The 19,248-nt window shown below is 41.7% G+C and overlaps 1 protein-coding gene across 3 annotated transcripts in view; it reads right to left on the bottom strand.

The window, feature by feature from the left end:
* Positions 1-19,248, bottom strand: part of LOC129861869 (mitochondrial glutamate carrier 1-like) — a 108,426-nt gene that overhangs the window by 18,671 nt on the left and 70,507 nt on the right. For all 3 annotated transcript variants that reach the window (XM_055933026.1, XM_055933028.1, XM_055933027.1), the window contains exons 7-10: positions 5,426-5,486; positions 2,435-2,579; positions 1,430-1,584; positions 1,065-1,140 (exon numbers count right to left, since the gene is read on the bottom strand). In XM_055933026.1, coding sequence (XP_055789001.1) covers positions 1,065-1,140; positions 1,430-1,584; positions 2,435-2,579; positions 5,426-5,486 — 437 coding nt within the window. The remainder of the gene's footprint in view (positions 1-1,064; positions 1,141-1,429; positions 1,585-2,434; positions 2,580-5,425; positions 5,487-19,248) is intronic.

The raw sequence follows: 19,248 nt of genomic DNA, 5'->3' as shown, positions 1-19,248 counted from the left end.
TAGGTGGCTGTACTACAGAAACACGGCTAACCAAACAACAGTGCTAGGTGGCTGTACTACAGAAACACCGCTAACCAAACAACAGTGCTAGGTGGCTGTACTACAGAAACACGGCTAACCAAACAACAGTGCTAGGTGGCTGTGCTACAGAAACACGGCTAACCAAACAACAGTGCTAGGTGGCTGTGCTACAGAAACACCGCTAACCAAACAACAGTGCTAGGTGGCTGTGCTACAGAAACACGGCTAACCAAACAACAGTGCTAGGTGGCTGTGCTACAGAAACACGGCTAACCAAACAACAGTGCTAGGTGGCTGTGCTACAGAAACACGGCTAACCAAACAACAGTGCTAGGTGGCTGTACTACAGAAACACCGCTAACCAAACAACAGTGCTAGGTGGCTGTGCTACAGAAACACGGCTAACCAAACAACAGTGCTAGGTGGCTGTGCTACAGAAACACGGCTAACCAAACAACAGTGCTAGGTGGCTGTACTACAGAAACACGGCTAACCAAACAACAGTGCTAGGTGGCTGTGCTACAGAAACACCGCTAACCAAACAACAGTGCTAGGTGGCTGTGCTACAGAAACACCGCTAACCAAACAACAGTGCTAGGTGGCTGTGCTACAGAAACACGGCTAACCAAACAACAGTGCTAGGTGGCTGTACTACAGAAACACGGCTAACCAAACAACAGTGCTAGGTGGCTGTGCTACAGAAACACGGCTAACCAAACAACAGTGCTAGGTGGCTGTACTACAGAAACACGGCTAACCAAACAACAGTGCTAGGTGGCTGTACTACAGAAACACCGCTAACCAAACAACAGTGCTAGGTCCATGGGCACTTGAATGAAAGGGTAACTACACGCAACAATCTCCTGAAGTGGTCATATTTATTGTACTATACTTAGAACATCAATTTTTTTATGTTTTTATCCAAAACAAAAAGTGTGATTTTGAGAATGAAAACCTGAAAAAACAGAGGGGTGGGTGGGGGGGGGGGGGGGGGGGTCCTGAACATCGTCAATGCCCCACAATCCCCATGTGTTGAGATTTACCTGATACAGTCGGTCACCCCACTGTAAGTTTCCTCTGTACTCCCTCTGTTCATTGACTGGATTCTGGTCTTGATCACTGTCGATACACAACAACACCACGTGTAACACGACAACACACACTGATGCGACTAACAACATATGATTGGTGTAAGATCCAGGCTAAAATACAGACCCTTTTACCTCAGAGAGACATAACGTAGTATTATAGTTTAACATTGTAACACATTCTAGGGTCTTTATAACAAGTTATAATAAGTTTGAAAGAAAATCCCCATGTCTCACCATCCTACAGGGTTGACAGCGGCAGTGCTGCCAGCCCATATTACTACAGTATTATTAATTATATACTGGATATTATATCTCACCATCTACAGGGTTGACAGCCACAGCGGCCGTGCTGCCAGCCAGACAGCCTGCCAGGAATGACACATAGAACGGGGCTGGGCCCTCCGCTCCTCTCTTCCCAAGGTTGTTCAGGTTGGCAAACAGAGGGAAGTAGATGATGGAGAATGGAACATCCCTGAGAGGAGAGGAGAGGAGAGGAGAGAACGGGAGGAGAGGAGAGGAGAGGAGAGGAGAGGAGAGAACGGGAGAGGAGGAGAGGAGAGGAGAGGAGGGGAGAGGAGAGAACGGGAGAGGAGAGGAGAGGAGAGGAGAGGAGAGGAGAGGAGAGAACGGGAGAGGAGAGGAGAGGAGAGGAGAGGAGAGGAGGGGAGAGGAGAGAACGGGAGAGGAGGAGAGGAGAGGAGAGGAGAGGAGAGGAGAGGAGAGGAGAGGAGGGGAGAGGAGAGGAGAGGAGAGGAGAGAACGGGAGAGGAGGAGAGGAGAGGAGAGGAGAGAACGGGAGAGGAGGAGAGGAGAAGAGAGGAGAGGAGAGGAGAGGAGACGAGAGGAGAGAACGGGAGAGGAGGAGAGGAGAGGAGAGAACGGGAGGAGAGGAGAGGAGAGGAGAGGAGAGGAGAGGAGAGGAGAGGAGAGGAGAGGAGAGGAGAGAACGGGAGAGGAGAGAACGGGAGAGGAGAGGAGAGGAGAGGAGAGGAGAGGAAACGAGAGACGAGCAGAGGAGAGTTTTTATCATTTTGTCATACCTCAGCGTTGTAGCCAGAGCAGTGTGTGACGGTGTATCTATGGGTGGGACTTTCATTGTATTTCCTTGATTCCTTCGATTCCTTGCGTCCTCTTTCCTCGACTCCTCAAAACGCCTTGGGGGAGAAGATCCAAGGTCCCTTGGTCTCTGACCGTTTTTCCTCCGTACATTTTGAGAAGGAGACGAGGAGAGAGAGGACGGTAGGAATCCAGGAAATACAATGAGCCAATGAGTCGAGGGTGGTTGTCAGAACAGTGTCTGGCTGTGGTGTTATGGTGTTTACCTGAGCAGTGTGGCCCCCAGGCCCTTGTACAGCCCAGCGATGCCCTTCTCCTGAAGCAGTTCCCTGGTCAGTTGCATGGCGGTGGGGGACTTGGTCGGCACGGTCCCCGGTACTACTGTCTCTGGCATCAGCTTCCTCTGGGCCTCTGATAGAAGGACAGACAGGGGACAGGATGGGGTTAGAGCTCTTAAATCTCTTACCGATTTTCCTCTACCTCATCGAAATATATTTTATTTTCTTACTAGCACTGACCTTTTCTGATAGTTGATTTGTTAAGGAAGAATTTTACTAGTTTTGCACTAACTTTTCTGTTCTGTCTGTGGACAATATAGTATCCACCCACCCACCCACCCACCCACCCACCCACCCACCCATCCACCCACCCACCCACCCGACCGCCCACCCACCCACCCACCCACCCACCCACCCATCCACCCACCCACCCACCCACCCACCTGACCGCCCGCCCACCCACCCACCCGCCCACCCTACCGCCCACCCATCCATCCAGTTTGCAGCTATTTAGGCAAGATAATACTTTAATAAGGGTTTGTACTTGCTCATGTAAAGTCTTACAATGCATTATAACTGCATCATAATGCATTATAACGGCAGGCTGTTACCACATGGAATGCGTGAATAAGTCACTGAGCGTGTAATGGTCGGCAAATACAACAAGGGGACTGACGAGATTAGACAGTAGAGTAGGTAAGATCCTTATGTGGATCCAAAATTGACCACACGGGGGCAGAATTTATCCATATTTCAACACTAGTGACCCTTCCGTTTTGCAGCTCCCTCTCTCTCTTACCAATCCTCCATCTCTCTAAATATCTTACAGACTGTTTTTCTATCTCTCTAAATGGTTCTATTCAGTCTGTATCACTGATAAAGAAATGTAATGGTAATTTCCTATTGAGCCATTTCCTATTGAGTCATTTCCTATTGAGTCATTTCCTATTGAGTCATTTCCTATTGAGTCATTTCCTATTGAGCCATTTCCTATTGAGTCATTTCCTACTGAGTCATTTCCTATTGAGTCATTTCCTATTGAGTCATTTCCTATTGAGCCATTTCCTATTGAGTCATTTCCTACTGAGTCATTTCCTATTGAGTCATTTCCTATTGAGCCATTTCCTATTGAGTCATTTCCTACTGAGTCATTTCCTATTGAGTCATTTCCTATTGAGTCATTTCCTATTGAGCCATTTCCTATTGAGCCATTTCCTATTGAGTCATTTCCTATTGAGTCATTTCCTATTGAGTCATTTCCTATTGAGTCATTTCCTATTGAGTCATTTCCTACTGAGTCATTTCCTATTGAGCCATTTACTATTGAGTCATTTCCTATTGAATCATTTCCTATTGCGTCATTTCCTATTGAGTCATTTCCTATTGAGCCATTTCCTATTGCGTCATTTCCTATTGAGCCATTTCCTATTGCGTCATTTCCTATTGAGCCGACATCTGCAGCGTTTACAGTGAACGGCGTCGCCACTAAAGCGAGAACATTGCCTTTCAATGTAAATCACGCTGTAATACAGACCTTCCGTAATATGGATTTAATGGAGCCCTACATCTCTTACCGATCCTCCTCAATTTCTCTCTAAACCTCCCAGTGATCCTCCTCCATCTCTATCTATCTCGTACTGGTTCTCCACTATCTATCTCATACTGATTCTCCTCTATCTATCTCTTACTGATTCTCCACTATCTCATACTGATTCTCCACTATCTCATACTGATTCTCCTCTATCTCATACTGATTCTCCTCTATCTGATACTGATTCTCCTCTATCTATCTCTTACTGATTCTCCACTATATCTTACTGATTCTCCACTATATATTACTGATTCTCCACTATCTCTTACTGATTCTCCACTATCTCTTAGTGATTCTCCACTATCTCTTACTGATTCTCCACTATCTCTTACTGATTCTCATCTATCTATCTCTTACTGATTCTCCACTCTCTTACTGATTCCCCACTCTCTCTCTCTTACTGATTCTCCTCTATCTATCTCTCACTGATTCTCCTCTATCTATCTCTTACTGATTATCCTCTATCTCTTACTGATTGTCCTCATCTCTTACTGATTCTCCACTATCTATATCTTACTGATTATCCACTATCTATCTCCTACTGATTCCCCACTATCTATCTCTTACTGATTCTCCACTATCTCTCTCTTACTGATTCTCCTCTATCTATCTCTTACTGATTATCCTCATCTCTTACTGATTCTCCTCTATCTATCTCTTACTGATTCTCCACTATCTATCTCTTACTGATTATCCTCTATCTATCTCTTCTGATTCTCCACTATCTATCTCTTCTGATTCTCCACTATCTATCTCTTACTGATTATCCTCTATCTATCTCTTCTGATTCTCCACTATCTATCTCTTACTGGTTCTCCACTATCTATCTCTTACTGATTATCCTCTATCTATCTCTTACTGATTCTCCACTATCTATCTCTTACTGATTCCCCTCTATCTATCTCTTACTGATTCTCCACTCTCTCTCTCTTACTGATTCTCCTCTATCTATCTCTTCTGATTCTCCTCTATCTATCTCTTACTGATTATCCTCTATCTATCTCTTACTGATTTTCCTCATCTCTTACTGATTCTCCTCTATCTATCTCTTACTGATTCTCCACTATCTATCTCTTACTGATTCTCCACTATCTATCTCCTACTGATTCCCCACTATCTATCTCTTACTGATTCTCCTCTATCTCCTACTGATTCCCCTCTATCTATCTCTTACTGATTCTCCACTATCTATCTCTTACTGATTATCCTCTATCTATCTCTTCTGATTCTCCTCTATCTCTTACTGATTCTCCTCTATCTCATACTGATTATCCTCTATCTATCTCTTACTGATTCTTAACTATCTCTTACTGATTCTCCTCTATCTATCTCTTACTGATTCCCCACTATCTCTTACTGATTCTCCTCCATCTCTCTAAATCTCTTACCAATTCTCCCAGCATCTTGAAGCTGAATCTTCAACATCTCCATAGGAGTCGTGACGATAACCTGTGACGATAAACAGAAATACAAGATGAAAAACCACTATATCTGACAGGAACATTTGGTCAAGTGTGATAACCAGGGGTATGTATAGGTTTACATGAAGACGCCAGGGGATATCTTGGGATATTTTCTAGGGCATAGATAGGCATTTATTACTTAAGACTCCATGTAAACTCCATGTAAACACGTTCCAAGATGGCATAGCAGTTCAGACGTCTTTTTTTGTCCTCGTATTGTCGTGTCCTGTATACATATATATTTACACCTTTCTTCGCATATCTTTATATATTTTATTATCCAAGAACTCAACTACAAAAGCTTTCCTGCAACCCGCCTCACCAATTACAAAAAAAAAAGTATTATTTACCTCAAATCTGAAAATCCACAGTGGTAGCTAGCCAGAGGCTAACCAGAAGCCGGCCGAAACTAGCCAGAAGCTAGCCGGAAGCTACCCAGAAGCTAACTAGAAGCTAGCCAGTAGCTGATCTGAAGCTGCCCAGAAGTTAGCCGGTTTGCTGGCTAGCGTTGGTGTTTCAGCTGCCCACGTTTTGTGGTCTTCAGCTATTCCTTTAGCTCGATAATCTATCGGCACTTTTGTGCAACGCGACTCGGACCGGAGCATACCGGGCCTATTTTTCTCAGTGTCCCCGGATTTCAGCCGCAGGCTCTGGACGTTTGCACCTTGATTTCGCAGCTAGCTAGCTGCAAACCGTGTGACTATTGGCTTACGTCGATCCCGGAGCAAACTTAAATTATTCCGAAGCTAGCCAGCTGAGGAGTTCCATCAGCCATTCCTGGGCTACAGTCACCTATCCGGACCCGTTTTTTTGTTTTGTTTTGTTGTTGCTGCAGATGCGGAGCCCCATCGGGCCTTCACGACTGACTGCCGACATTATCTGCCCGAGGGAGTTATCCAACTGGCACCTCCGTCGCAACGTTACCTGAACGCTCATCTGGGGCCCGCTAATCGTTAGCTGTCTTATCGGCTGCTATCTGAATAAGTATATCGGACAATTTTTCTTGGGTCACTATATCTATTTTGACAATTGGATTGATCCCCTCTACCACACGGAACCCCACTAATCTACCGACGGAAACGCACAAGGTGTCTAAAAAAAAAAAATAGACTTCCATCCTATGCTATCTTGCTACCGATAGCCATCTACCCGGCCAGCTGTCTGGATCGCCGTGACCCCAACCAACCTCTACTCACTGGACCCTTATGATCACTCGATTAAGCATGCCTCTCCTTAATGTAAATATGCCTTGTCCATTGCTGTTCTGGTTAGTGTTTATTGGCTTATTTCACTGTAGAGCCTCTAGCCCTGTTCACTATACCATATCCAACCTTTCAGTTCCACCACCCACATATGCGATGACATCACCTGGTTTCAATGATGTTTCTAGAGACAATATCTCTCTCATCATCACTCAATACCTAGGTTTACCTCCACTGTATTCACATCCTACCATACCTTTGTCTGTACATTATTCCTTGAAGCTATTTTATTGCCCCCAGAAACTTCCTTTTACTCTCTGTTCTAGACGTTCTAGACGACCAATTCTCATAGCTTTTAGCCGTACCCTTATCCTACTCCTCCTCTGTTCCTCTGGTGATGTAGAGGTGAACCCAGGCCCTGCAGTACCTAGCTCCACTCCTATTCCCCAGGCGCTCTCTTTTGATGACTTCTGTAACCGTAATAGCCTTGGTTTCATGCATGTTAACATTAGAAGCCTCCTCCCTAAGTTTGTTTTGTTCACTGCTTTAGCACACTCTGCCAACCCGGATGTTTTAGCCGTGTCTGAATCCTGGCTTAGGAAGACCACCAAAAATTCTGACATTTTCATCCCTAATTACAACATTTTCAGACAAGATAGAACGGCCAAAGGGGGCGGTGTTGCAATCTACTGCAAAGATTGCCAGCAGAGTTCTGTTTTACTATCCAGGTCTGTTCCCAAACAATTTGAACTTCTACTTTTAAAAATCCACCTCTCTAAAAACAAGTCTCTCACCGTTGCCGCCTGCTATAGACCACCCTCTGCCCCCAGCTGTGCTCTGGACACCATATGTGAACTGATTGCCCCCCATCTATCTTCAGAGCTCGTGCTGCTAGGCGACCTAAATTGGAACATGCTTAACATCCCAGCCATCCTACAATCCAAGCTTGATGCCCTCAATCAATGAACCTACCAGGTACCACCCCAATTCCGTAAACACGGGTACCCTCATAGATATCATCCTAACCAACTTGCCCTCCAAATACACCTCTGCTGTTTTCAACCAAGATCTCAGCGATCACTGGCTCATTGCCTGCATCCGTAATGGGTCAGCGGTCAAACGACCTCCACTCATCACTGTCAAACGCTCCCTGAAACACTTCAGCGAGCAGGCCTTTCTAATCGACCTGACCGAGGTATCCTGGAAGGATATTGATCTTATCCCGTCAGTAGAGGATGCCTGGATATTTTTTTTAAATGCCTTCCTCACCATCTTGAATAAGCATGCCCCATTCAAGAAATTTAGAACCAGGAACAGATATAGCCCTTGGTTCTCTCCTGACCTGACTGCCCTTAACCAACAGAAAAACATCCTATGGCGTTCTGCATTAGCATCGAACAGCCCCCGTGATATGCAACTTTTCAGGGAAGCTAGGAACCAATATACACAGGCAGTTAGAAAAGCAAAGGCTAGCTTTTTCAAGCAGAAATTTGCTTCCTGCAACACAAACCCAAAAAAGTTCTGGGACACTGTAAAGTCCATGGAGAATAAGAACACCTCCTCCCAGCTTCCAACCGCTCTGAAGATAGGAAATACTGTCACCACCGACAAATCCACTATAATTGAGAATTTCAATAAGCATTTTTCTACGGCTGGTCATGCTTTCCACCTGGCTACCCCTACCCCGGTCAACAGCACTGCACCCCCCACAGCAACTCGCCCAAGCCTTCCCCATTTCTCTTTCTCCCAAATACAGTCAGCTGATGTTCTGAAAGAGCTGCAAAATCTGGACCCTTACAAATCAGCCGGGCTAGATAATCTGGACCCTTTCTTTCTAAAACTATCTGCTGAAATTGTTGCCACCCCTATTACTAGCCTTTTCAACCTCTCTTTCGTGTCGTCTGAGATTCCCAAAGATTGGAAAGCAGCTGCGGTTATCCCCCTCTTCAAAGGGGGGGACACTCTTGACCCAAACAGCTACAGACCCATATCTATCCTACCCTGCCTTTCTAAGGTCTTCGAAAGCCAAGTTAACAAACAGATTACCGACCATTTCGAATCCCACCATACCTTCTCCACTATGCAATCTGGTTTCAGAGCTGGTCATGGGTGCACCTCAGCCACGCTCAAGGTCATAAACGATATCTTCACCGCCATCGATAGGAAACAATACTGTGCAGCCGTATTCATTGACCTGGCCAAGGCTTTTGACTCTGTCAATCACCACATCCTCATCGGCAGACTCGACAGCCTTGGTTTCTCTAATGATTGCCTCGCCTGGTTCACCAACTACTTCTCTGATCGAGTTCAGTGTGTCAAATCGGAGGGTCTGTTGTCCGGGCCTCTGGCAGTTTCTATGGGGGTGCCACAGGGTTCAATTCTTGGACCGACTCTCTTCTCTGTATACATCAATGATGTCGCTCTTGCTGCTGGTGAGTCTCTGATCCACCTCTACGCAGACGACACTATTCTGTATACTTCTGGCCCTTCTTTTGACACTGTGTTAACAACCCTCCAGGCGAGCTTCAATGCCATACAACTCTCCTTCCGTGGCCTCCAATTGCTCTTAAATACAAGTAAAACTAAATGCATGCTCTTCAACCGATCGCTGCCTGCACCTGCCCGCCTGTCCAACATCACTACTATAGACGGCTTTGACTTAGAATATGTGGACAACTACAAATACCTAGGTGTCTGGTTAGACTGTAAACTCTCCTTCCAGACTCACATCAAACATCTCCAATCCAAAGTTAAATCTAGAATTGGCTTCCTATTCCGCAACAAAGCATCCTTCACTCATGCTGCCAAACATACCCTTGTAAAACTTACCATCCTACCAATCCTCGACTTCGGTGATGTCATTTACAAAATAGCCTCCAATACCCTACTCAATAAATTGGATGCAGTCTATCACAGTGCCATCCGTTTTGTCACCAAAGCCCCTTACACTACCCACCACTGCGACCTGTACACTCTCGTTGGCTGGCCCTCGCTTCATACTCGTCGCCAAACCCACTGGCTCCAGGTCATCTACAAGACCCTGCTAGGTAAAGTCCCCCCTTATCTCAGCTCGCTCGTCACCATAGCAGCACCTACCTGTAGCACGCGCTCCAGCAGGTATATCTCTCTGGTCACCCCCAAAACCAATTCTTCCTTTGGCCGCCTCTCCTTCCAGTTCTCTGCTGCCAATGACTGGAACGAACTACAAAAATCTCTGAAATTGGAAACACTTATCTCCCTCACTAGCTTTAAGCACCAGCTGTCAGAGCAGCTCATAGATTACTGCACCTGTACATAGCCCATCTATAATTTAGCCCAAACAACTACCTCTTTACCTACTGGCCTTCCACCATGGCCTTTTTATATTTTTATTTATTTTTATATATATTTTGTTTGCCTTCACCTCCCTTATCTCACCTCACTTGCTCACATTGTATATAGACTTATTTTTCTACTGTATTATTGACTGTATGTTCGTTTTACTCCATGTGTAACTATGTGTTGTTGTATGTATCGAACTGCTTTGCTTTATCTTGGCCAAGTCGCAATTGTAAATGAGAACGTGTTCTCAATTTGCCTACCTGGTTAAATAAAGGTGAAATAAAAAATAATAATAAAAACTACACAACACCACACTAAACTACACCACACTAAACTACACTAAACCAACACAACACTAAACTACACCAACACAACACTAAACTACACAACACAACACTAAACCAACACAACACTAAACTACACCAACACAACACTAAACTACACAACACTACACTAAACCAACACAACACTAAACTACACCAACACAACACTAAACTACACAACACTACACTAAACCAACACAACACTAAACTACCCCAACACAACACTAAACTACACTAAACTACACAACACTACACTAAACCAACACAACACTAAACTACACCAACACAACACTAAACTACACAACACTACACTAAACCAACACAACACTAAACTACACCAACACAACACTAAACTACACTAAACTACACAACACTACACCAACACTACACAACACTAAACTACACAACACTACACTAAACCAACACAACACTACACTAAACTACACCAACACTACACCAACACTACACAACACTAAACTACACAACACTACACTAAACTACACCAACACTACACCAACACTACACAACACTAAACTACACAACACTACACTAAACCAACACTACACTACACTACACAACACTACACTAAACCAACACAACACTAAACTACACCAACACCACACTAAACTACACCACACTAAACTACACTACACTAAACTACACTAAACCAACACAACACTACACTACACAACACTACACTACACTATACAACACTACACTAAACCAACACAACACTAAACTACACCAACACAACACTAAACTACACTAAACTACACAACACTACACTAAACTACACCAACACTACACCAACACTAAACTACACAACACTACACTAAACCAACACAACACTACACTAAACTACACAACACTAAACCAACACTACACAACACTACACAACACTACACAACACTACACAACACTAAACTACACCAACACTACACAACACTAAACTACACCAACACTACACAACACTAAACTACACAACACTACACTAAACCAACACAACACTACACAACACTACACAACACTACACAACACTAAACTACACCAACACTACACAACACTAAACTACACCAACACTACACAAGAGCAATGGTTAAAAGTGTATCTTACCATGAGAGTAGCAAGGACATAAGCAAGGACAATATAGCTGTCAACTCAGTAGGTCCTATTTGTGTTACACGGTGCATCTTACAATGAGGCTATCAATGCATGCTAATAGTAGGGACATACAACTCACTACCCAAGGCTTTTACTTGTAACATATAGTTAAATGCACTTAAGAGGAACAGTGGGTACATATCGAAGATAACATGCTCATGATCTACAGAATATATTTATGTGTCTGTTTTTGAGGGATAAAGCTAAGAAAATGAACAACTTCATAGTTAAGAACACTATAACAATATAGAACACTATAACAATATAGAACACTATAACACTATAACAATATAGAACACTATAACAATATAGAACACTATAACAATATAGAACACTATAACACTATAGAACAATATAGAACACTATAACAATATAGAACACTATAACTATATAGAACACTATAACAATATAGAACACTATAACAATATAGAACACTATAAAAATATAGAACACTATAACACTATAGAACACTATAACAATATAGAACACTATAGAACAATATAGAACACTATAACAATATAGAACACTATAACTATATAGAACACTATAACAATATAGAACACTATAACAATATAGAACACTATAACACTATAGAACAATATAGAACACTATAACAATATAGAACACTATAACTATATAGAACACTATAACAATATAGAACACTATAACTATATAGAACACTATAACTATATAGAACACTATAACTATATAGAACACTATAACAATATAGAACACTATAACAATATAGAACACTATAACACTATAGAACAATATAGAACATTATAACAATATAGAACACTATAACAATATAGAACACTATAACAATATAGAACACTATAACACTATAGAACAATATAGAACACTATAACAATATAGAACACTATAACTATATAGAACACTATAACTATATAGAACACTATAACTATATAGAACACTATAACACTATAACTATATAGAACACTATAACTATATAGAACACTATAACTATATAGAACACTATAACTATATAGAACACTATAACTATATAGAACACTATAACAATATAGAACACTACAACTATATAGAACACTATAACACTATAACTATATAGAACACTATAACTATATAGAACACTATAACTATATAGAACACTATAACTATATAGAACACTATAACTATATAGAACACTATAACACTATAACTATATAGAACACTATAACTATATAGAACACTATAACTATATAGAACACTATAACTATATAGAACACTATAACACTATAACTATATAGAACACTATAACTATATAGAACACTATAACTATATAGAACACTATAACTATATAGAACACTATAACTATATAGAACACTATAACTATATAACACTATAACAATATAGAACACTATAACAATATAGAACACTATAACAATATAGAACACTATAACACTATAACTATATAGAACACTATAACTATATAGAACACTATAACTATATAGAACACTATAACTATATATAACACTATAACTATATAGAACACTATAACTATATAGAACACTATAACTATATAGAACACTATAACTATATAGAACACTATAACACTATAACACTATAACAATATAGAACACTATAACACTATAACAATATAGAACACTATAACAATATAGAACACTATAACACTATAGAACAATATAGAACACTATAACAATATAGAACACTATAACTATATAGAACACTATAACTATATAGAACACTATAACTATATAGAACACTATAACACTATAACAATATAGAACACTATAACTATATAGAACACTATAACAAAATAGAACACTATAACTATATAGAACACTATAACTATATAGAACACTATAACAATATAGAACACTATAACAATATAGAACACTATAACTATATAGAACACTATAACTATATAGAACACTATAACAATATAGAACACTATAACTATATAGAACACTATAACTATATAGAACACTATAACACTATAGAACACTATAACTATATAGAACACTATAACACTATAACAATATAGAACACTATAACTATATAGAACACTATAACACTATAACAATATAGAACACTATAACTATATAGAACACTATAACTATATAGAACACTATAACTATATAGAACACTATAACTATATAGAACACTATAACAAAATAGAACACTATAATACTATAGAACACTATAACTATATAGAACACTATAACTATATAGAACACTATAACACTATAACTATATAGAACACTATAACAAAATAGAACACTATAACAATATAGAACACTACAAGTATATAGAACACTATAACTATATAGAACACTATAACTATATAGAACACTATAACTATATAGAACACTATAACAATATAGAACACTATAACAATATAGAACACTATAACTATATAGAACACTACAACTATATAGAACACTATAACTATATAGAACACTATAACTATATAGAACACTATAACTATATAGAACACTATAACTATATAGAACACTATAACTATATAGAACACTATAACAATATAGAACACTATAACAATATAGAACACTATAACTATATAGAACACTACAACTATATAGAACACTATAACAATATAGAACACTATAACTATATAGAACACTATAACTATATAGAACACTATAACACTATAGAACACTATAACTATATAGAACACTATAACACTATAACAATATAGAACACTATAACTATATAGAACACTATAACACTATAACTATATAGAACACTATAACTATATAGAACACTATAACTATATAGAACACTATAACTATATAGAACACTATAACTATATAGAACACTATAACAATATAGAACACTATAACAAAATAGAACACTATAACAATATAGAACACTATAACAATATAATATAGAACACTACAAGTATATAGAACACTATAACTATATAGAACACTATAACTATATAGAACACTATAACTATATAGAACACTATAACAATATAGAACACTATAACTATATAGAACACTACAACTATATAGAACACTATAACAATATAGAACACTATTGTCACGTTCCTGACCTATTTATGTTAGTTTTTGTGTGTTAGTTGGTCAGGACGTGAGGTTGGGTGGGCATTCTATGTTATCTGTTTCTATGTTGGTTTCGGTTTGCCTGGTATGGCTCTTGATTAGAGGCAGGTGGTTTGCGTTTGCCTCTAATTAAGAGTCATATTTAGGTAGGGCATTCTCACTGTTTGTTTGTGGGTGATTGTCTCCTGTGTCAGTATGTTTGTTCGTACCACACTGGACTGTAGCGTTTGTTTGTTTCGTTTTCGTTTCGATGTCGTCTGTTTCCTGTACGTAAGTTTATGTTTAGTTATGTAAGTTTATGTTCAGGTTTCGTCAACGTCGTTTTGTTATTTTGTAGTTTGAAAGTGTTTTGTTTCGTTTCGTGTTTGCCATCATCGTTGTTTAATAAAGATGGCTTATTTCCCAAAGCCTGCGTTTTGGTCTGAGGATCCTTCTCTCCTCACCTCATCCGAGGATGAGGAGAGCGTCACCCGTTACAGAATCACCCACCAACACGCTAAGACCAAGCGGCAAAGGGAAACTAAACGGAGTAAGGGACAGGAGAGAAAGGATTTCTGGACATGGGAGCAAATAATGAATGGAGAAGGTCCCTGGGCTAAGGCAGGAGAAAATCGCCGTCCCAAAGCTGAGCTGGAGGCACGGAGGAGAGCAGAGGCTACCGAGGAGAGGAACCGGAGCTATGAGGGAACGCGTCTGGCACGGAAGCCAAAAAAGCCCGTGAGTAATTCCCAAAAATTTCTTGGGGGGGGGCTAGGAGATAGTGGGCCAAGGGCAGGTAGGAGACCTGCGCCCACTTCCCAGGCTTACCGTGGAGAGCGGGAGTACGGGCAGGCGCCGTGTTACGCAGTAGAGCGCACGGTGTCTCCTGTACGAGTGCATAGCCCAGTGCGGGTTACTCCACCTCCCCGCACTGGTAGGGCTAGATTGAGTATTGAGCCAGGTGTCATGAGGCCGGCTCAACGCATCTGGTCTCCAGTGCGTCTCCTCGGGCCGGCATACATGGCACCGGCCTTACGCATGGTTTCTCCGGTTCGCCTACATAGGCCGGTGCGGGTTATTCCACCTCCCCGCACTGGTCGGGCAACCGGGAGCATTCAACCAGGTAAGGTTGGGCAGGTTCAATGCTCAAGAGAGTCAGTACGCCTCCACGGTCCGGTATTTCCGGCACCACCTCCCCGCCCCAGCCTAGTACCTACAGTGTATACACTACGCACTAGGCTACCAGTGCGTATCCTGAGCCCTGTTCCTCCTCCACGCACTCTCCCTGTAGTGCGTGTATCTAGCCCGGTGCCTCCAGTTCCGGCCCCACGCACTAAGCTACCAGTGCGTCTCCAGAGCCCTGTACACACTGTATATTCTCCCCCTACTAATCCTGATGTGCTTGTCCTCAGCCCGGCGTCACCAGTGCCGGTACCACGCATCAGGGGTAGAGTAGGCTTTGAGGATACAGTGTGCCCTGTCCCTGCTCCCCGCACTAGTAGGAAGGTGCTTGTCATTAGCACGGTGCCTCCAGTTCTGGCACCACGCACCAGGTCTACAGTGCGCCATATCCGGCCAGAGCCATCCGTCTCCCCAGCGCCATCTGAGCCATCCGTCTCCCCAGCGCCATCTGAGCCATCCGTCTCCCCAGCGCCATCTGAGCCATCCGTCTCCCCAGCGCCATCTGAGCCATCCGTCTGCCAGGAGCCTGCAAAGCCGCCCGTCTGCCATGAGCCTGCAAAGCCGCCCGTCTGCCATGAGCCTACAGAGCCGTCAGCCAGACAGGAGCCGCTAGAGCCGTCAGCCAGACAGGAGCCGCTAGAGCCGTCAGCCAGACAGGATCTGCCAGAGCCGCCAACCAGACAGGATCTGCCAGAGCCGCCAACCAGACAGGATCTGCCAGAGCCGCCAACCAGACAGGATCTGCCAGAGCCGCCAACCAGACAGGATCTGCCAGAGCCGCCAACCAGACAGGATCTGCCAGAGCCGCAAACCAGACAGGATCTGCCAGAGCCGCCAGCGAGCCATGAGCAGCCAGAGCCGTCAGAGCGCCATGAGCAGCCAGAGCCGTCAGAGCGCCATGAGCAGCCAGAGCCGTCAGAGCGCCATGAGCAGCCAGAGCCGTCAGAGCGCCATGAGCAGCCAGAGCCGTCAGAGCGCCATGAGCGTCGAGAGCCGTCAGCCTGCCATGAGCGTCGAGAGCCGTCAGCCTGCCATGAGCGTCGAGAGCCGTCAGCCTGCCATGAGCATAGAGAGCCGTCAGCCTGCCATGAGCGTCGAGAGCCGTCAGCCAGCCATGAGCATCGAGATTCGTCAGTCAGCCATGAGCTGTCCTTCAGCCTGAAAAGGCTGGATACCCAGAACTGCCCATCAGTCCAGAGCTGTCTCTCTGTCCGGAGCTGCCTTTCAGTCCGGAGTTGCCCCTCTATCCTAATCTCCCTCTCTATCTTCATCTATCTCTATATTCTTATCTATCCCTCTATCTTGATTTATCTCTCTGTCCCGGTGTTATCCTTATTAAATATATTATTAAGAGAATTGTGTGGGGGAAAAAAGAGGGTGGACATTCTTGGAGGGAGGAAGTTAGGATGGATTATGGTGGGGTGGGAACCGCGCCCGGAGCCTGAGCCACCACCGTGGTTAGATGCCCACCCAGACCCTCCCCTAGACTTTGTGCTGGTGCGTCCGGAGTTCGCACCTTGTGGGGGGGGTACTGTCACGTTCCTGACCTATTTATGTTAGTTTTTGTGTGTTAGTTGGTCAGGACGTGAGGTTGGGTGGGCATTCTATGTTATCTGTTTCTATGTTGGTTTCGGTTTGCCTGGTATGGCTCTTGATTAGAGGCAGGTGGTTTGCGTTTGCCTCTAATTAAGAGTCATATTTAGGTAGGGCATTCTCACTGTTTGTTTGTGGGTGATTGTCTCCTGTGTCAGTATGTTTGTTCGTACCACACTGGACTGTAGCGTTTGTTTGTTTCGTTTTCGTTTCGATGTCGTCTGTTTCCTGTACGTAAGTTTATGTTTAGTTATGTAAGTTTATGTTCAGGTTTCGTCAACGTCGTTTTGTTATTTTGTAGTTTGAAAGTGTTTTGTTTCGTTTCGTGTTTGCCATCATCGTTGTTTAATAAAGATGGCTTATTTCCCAAAGCCTGCGTTTTGGTCTGAGGATCCTTCTCTCCTCACCTCATCCGAGGATGAGGAGAGCGTCACCCGTTACAACTATAACAAAATAGAACACTATAACAATATAGAACACTATAACAATATAATATAGAACACTACAAGTATATAGAACACTATAACTATATAGAACACTATAACTATATAGAACACTATAACTATATAGAACACTATAACTATATAGAACACTATAACAATATAGAACACTATAACAATATAGAACACTACAACTATATAGAACACTACAACTATATAGAACACTACAACTATATAGAACACTACAACTATATAGAACACTACAACTATATAGAACACTACAACTATATAGAACACTATAACAATATAGAACACTATAACAATATAGAACACTATAACAATATAGAACACTATAACAATATAGAACACTATAACTATATAGAACACTATAACTATATAGAACACTATAACACTATAACAATATAGAACACTATAACACTATAACAATATAGAACACTATAACTATATAGAACACTATAACTATATAGAACACTATAACTATATAGAACACTATAACTATATAGAACACTATAACACTATAACAATATAGAACACTATAACTATATAGAACACTATAACACTATAACAATATAGAACACTATAACAATATAGAACACTATAACTATATAGAACACTATAACTATATAGAACACTATAACTATATAGAACACTATAACTATATAGAACACTATAACTATATAAAAGAGCAGCATCTTTACAGATAGTCCCTAACTGTGGTTGAAATACTATCAGCTGTTATGATGCTGATAAAGATACTGCAGCATCTTTACAGATAGTCCCTAACTGTGGTTGAAATACTATCAGCTGTTATGATGCTGATAAAGATACTGCAGCATCTTTACAGATAGTCCCTAACTGTGGTTGAAATACTATCAGCTGTTATGATGCTGATAAAGATACTGCAGCATCTTTACAGATAGTCCCTAACTGTGGTTGAAATACTATCAGCTGTTATGATGCTGATAAAGATACTGCAGCATCTTTACAGATAGTCCCTAACTGTGGTTGAAATACTATCAGCTGTTATGATGCTGATAAAGATACTGCAGCATCTTTACAGACAGTCCCTAACTGTGGTTGAAATACTATCAGCTGTTATGATGCTGATAAAGATACTGCAGCATCTTTACAGACAGTCCCTAACTGTGGTTGAAATACTATCAGCTGTTATGATGCTGATAAAGATACTGCAGCATCTTTACAGACAGTCCCTAACTGTGGTTGAAATACTATCAGCTGTTATGATGCTAATAAAGATACTGCAGCATCTTTACAGACAGTCCCTAACTGTGGTTGAAATACTATCAGCTGTTATGATGCTGATAAAGATACTGCAGCATCTTTACAGACAGTCCCTAACTGTGGTTGAAATACTATCAGCTGCTATGATGCTGATAAAGATACTGCAGCATCTTTACAGACAGTCCCTAACTGTGGTTGAAATACTATCAGCTGTTA

The sequence above is a fragment of the Salvelinus fontinalis genome, chromosome 9 (genome assembly GCF_029448725.1).
Source record: "Salvelinus fontinalis isolate EN_2023a chromosome 9, ASM2944872v1, whole genome shotgun sequence".
In the NCBI taxonomy this organism is placed as follows: domain Eukaryota; kingdom Metazoa; phylum Chordata; class Actinopteri; order Salmoniformes; family Salmonidae; genus Salvelinus; species Salvelinus fontinalis.
The sequence above is the reverse complement of the archived record's forward strand: the minus strand, read 5'-3'. Positions and strand labels throughout refer to the sequence as shown.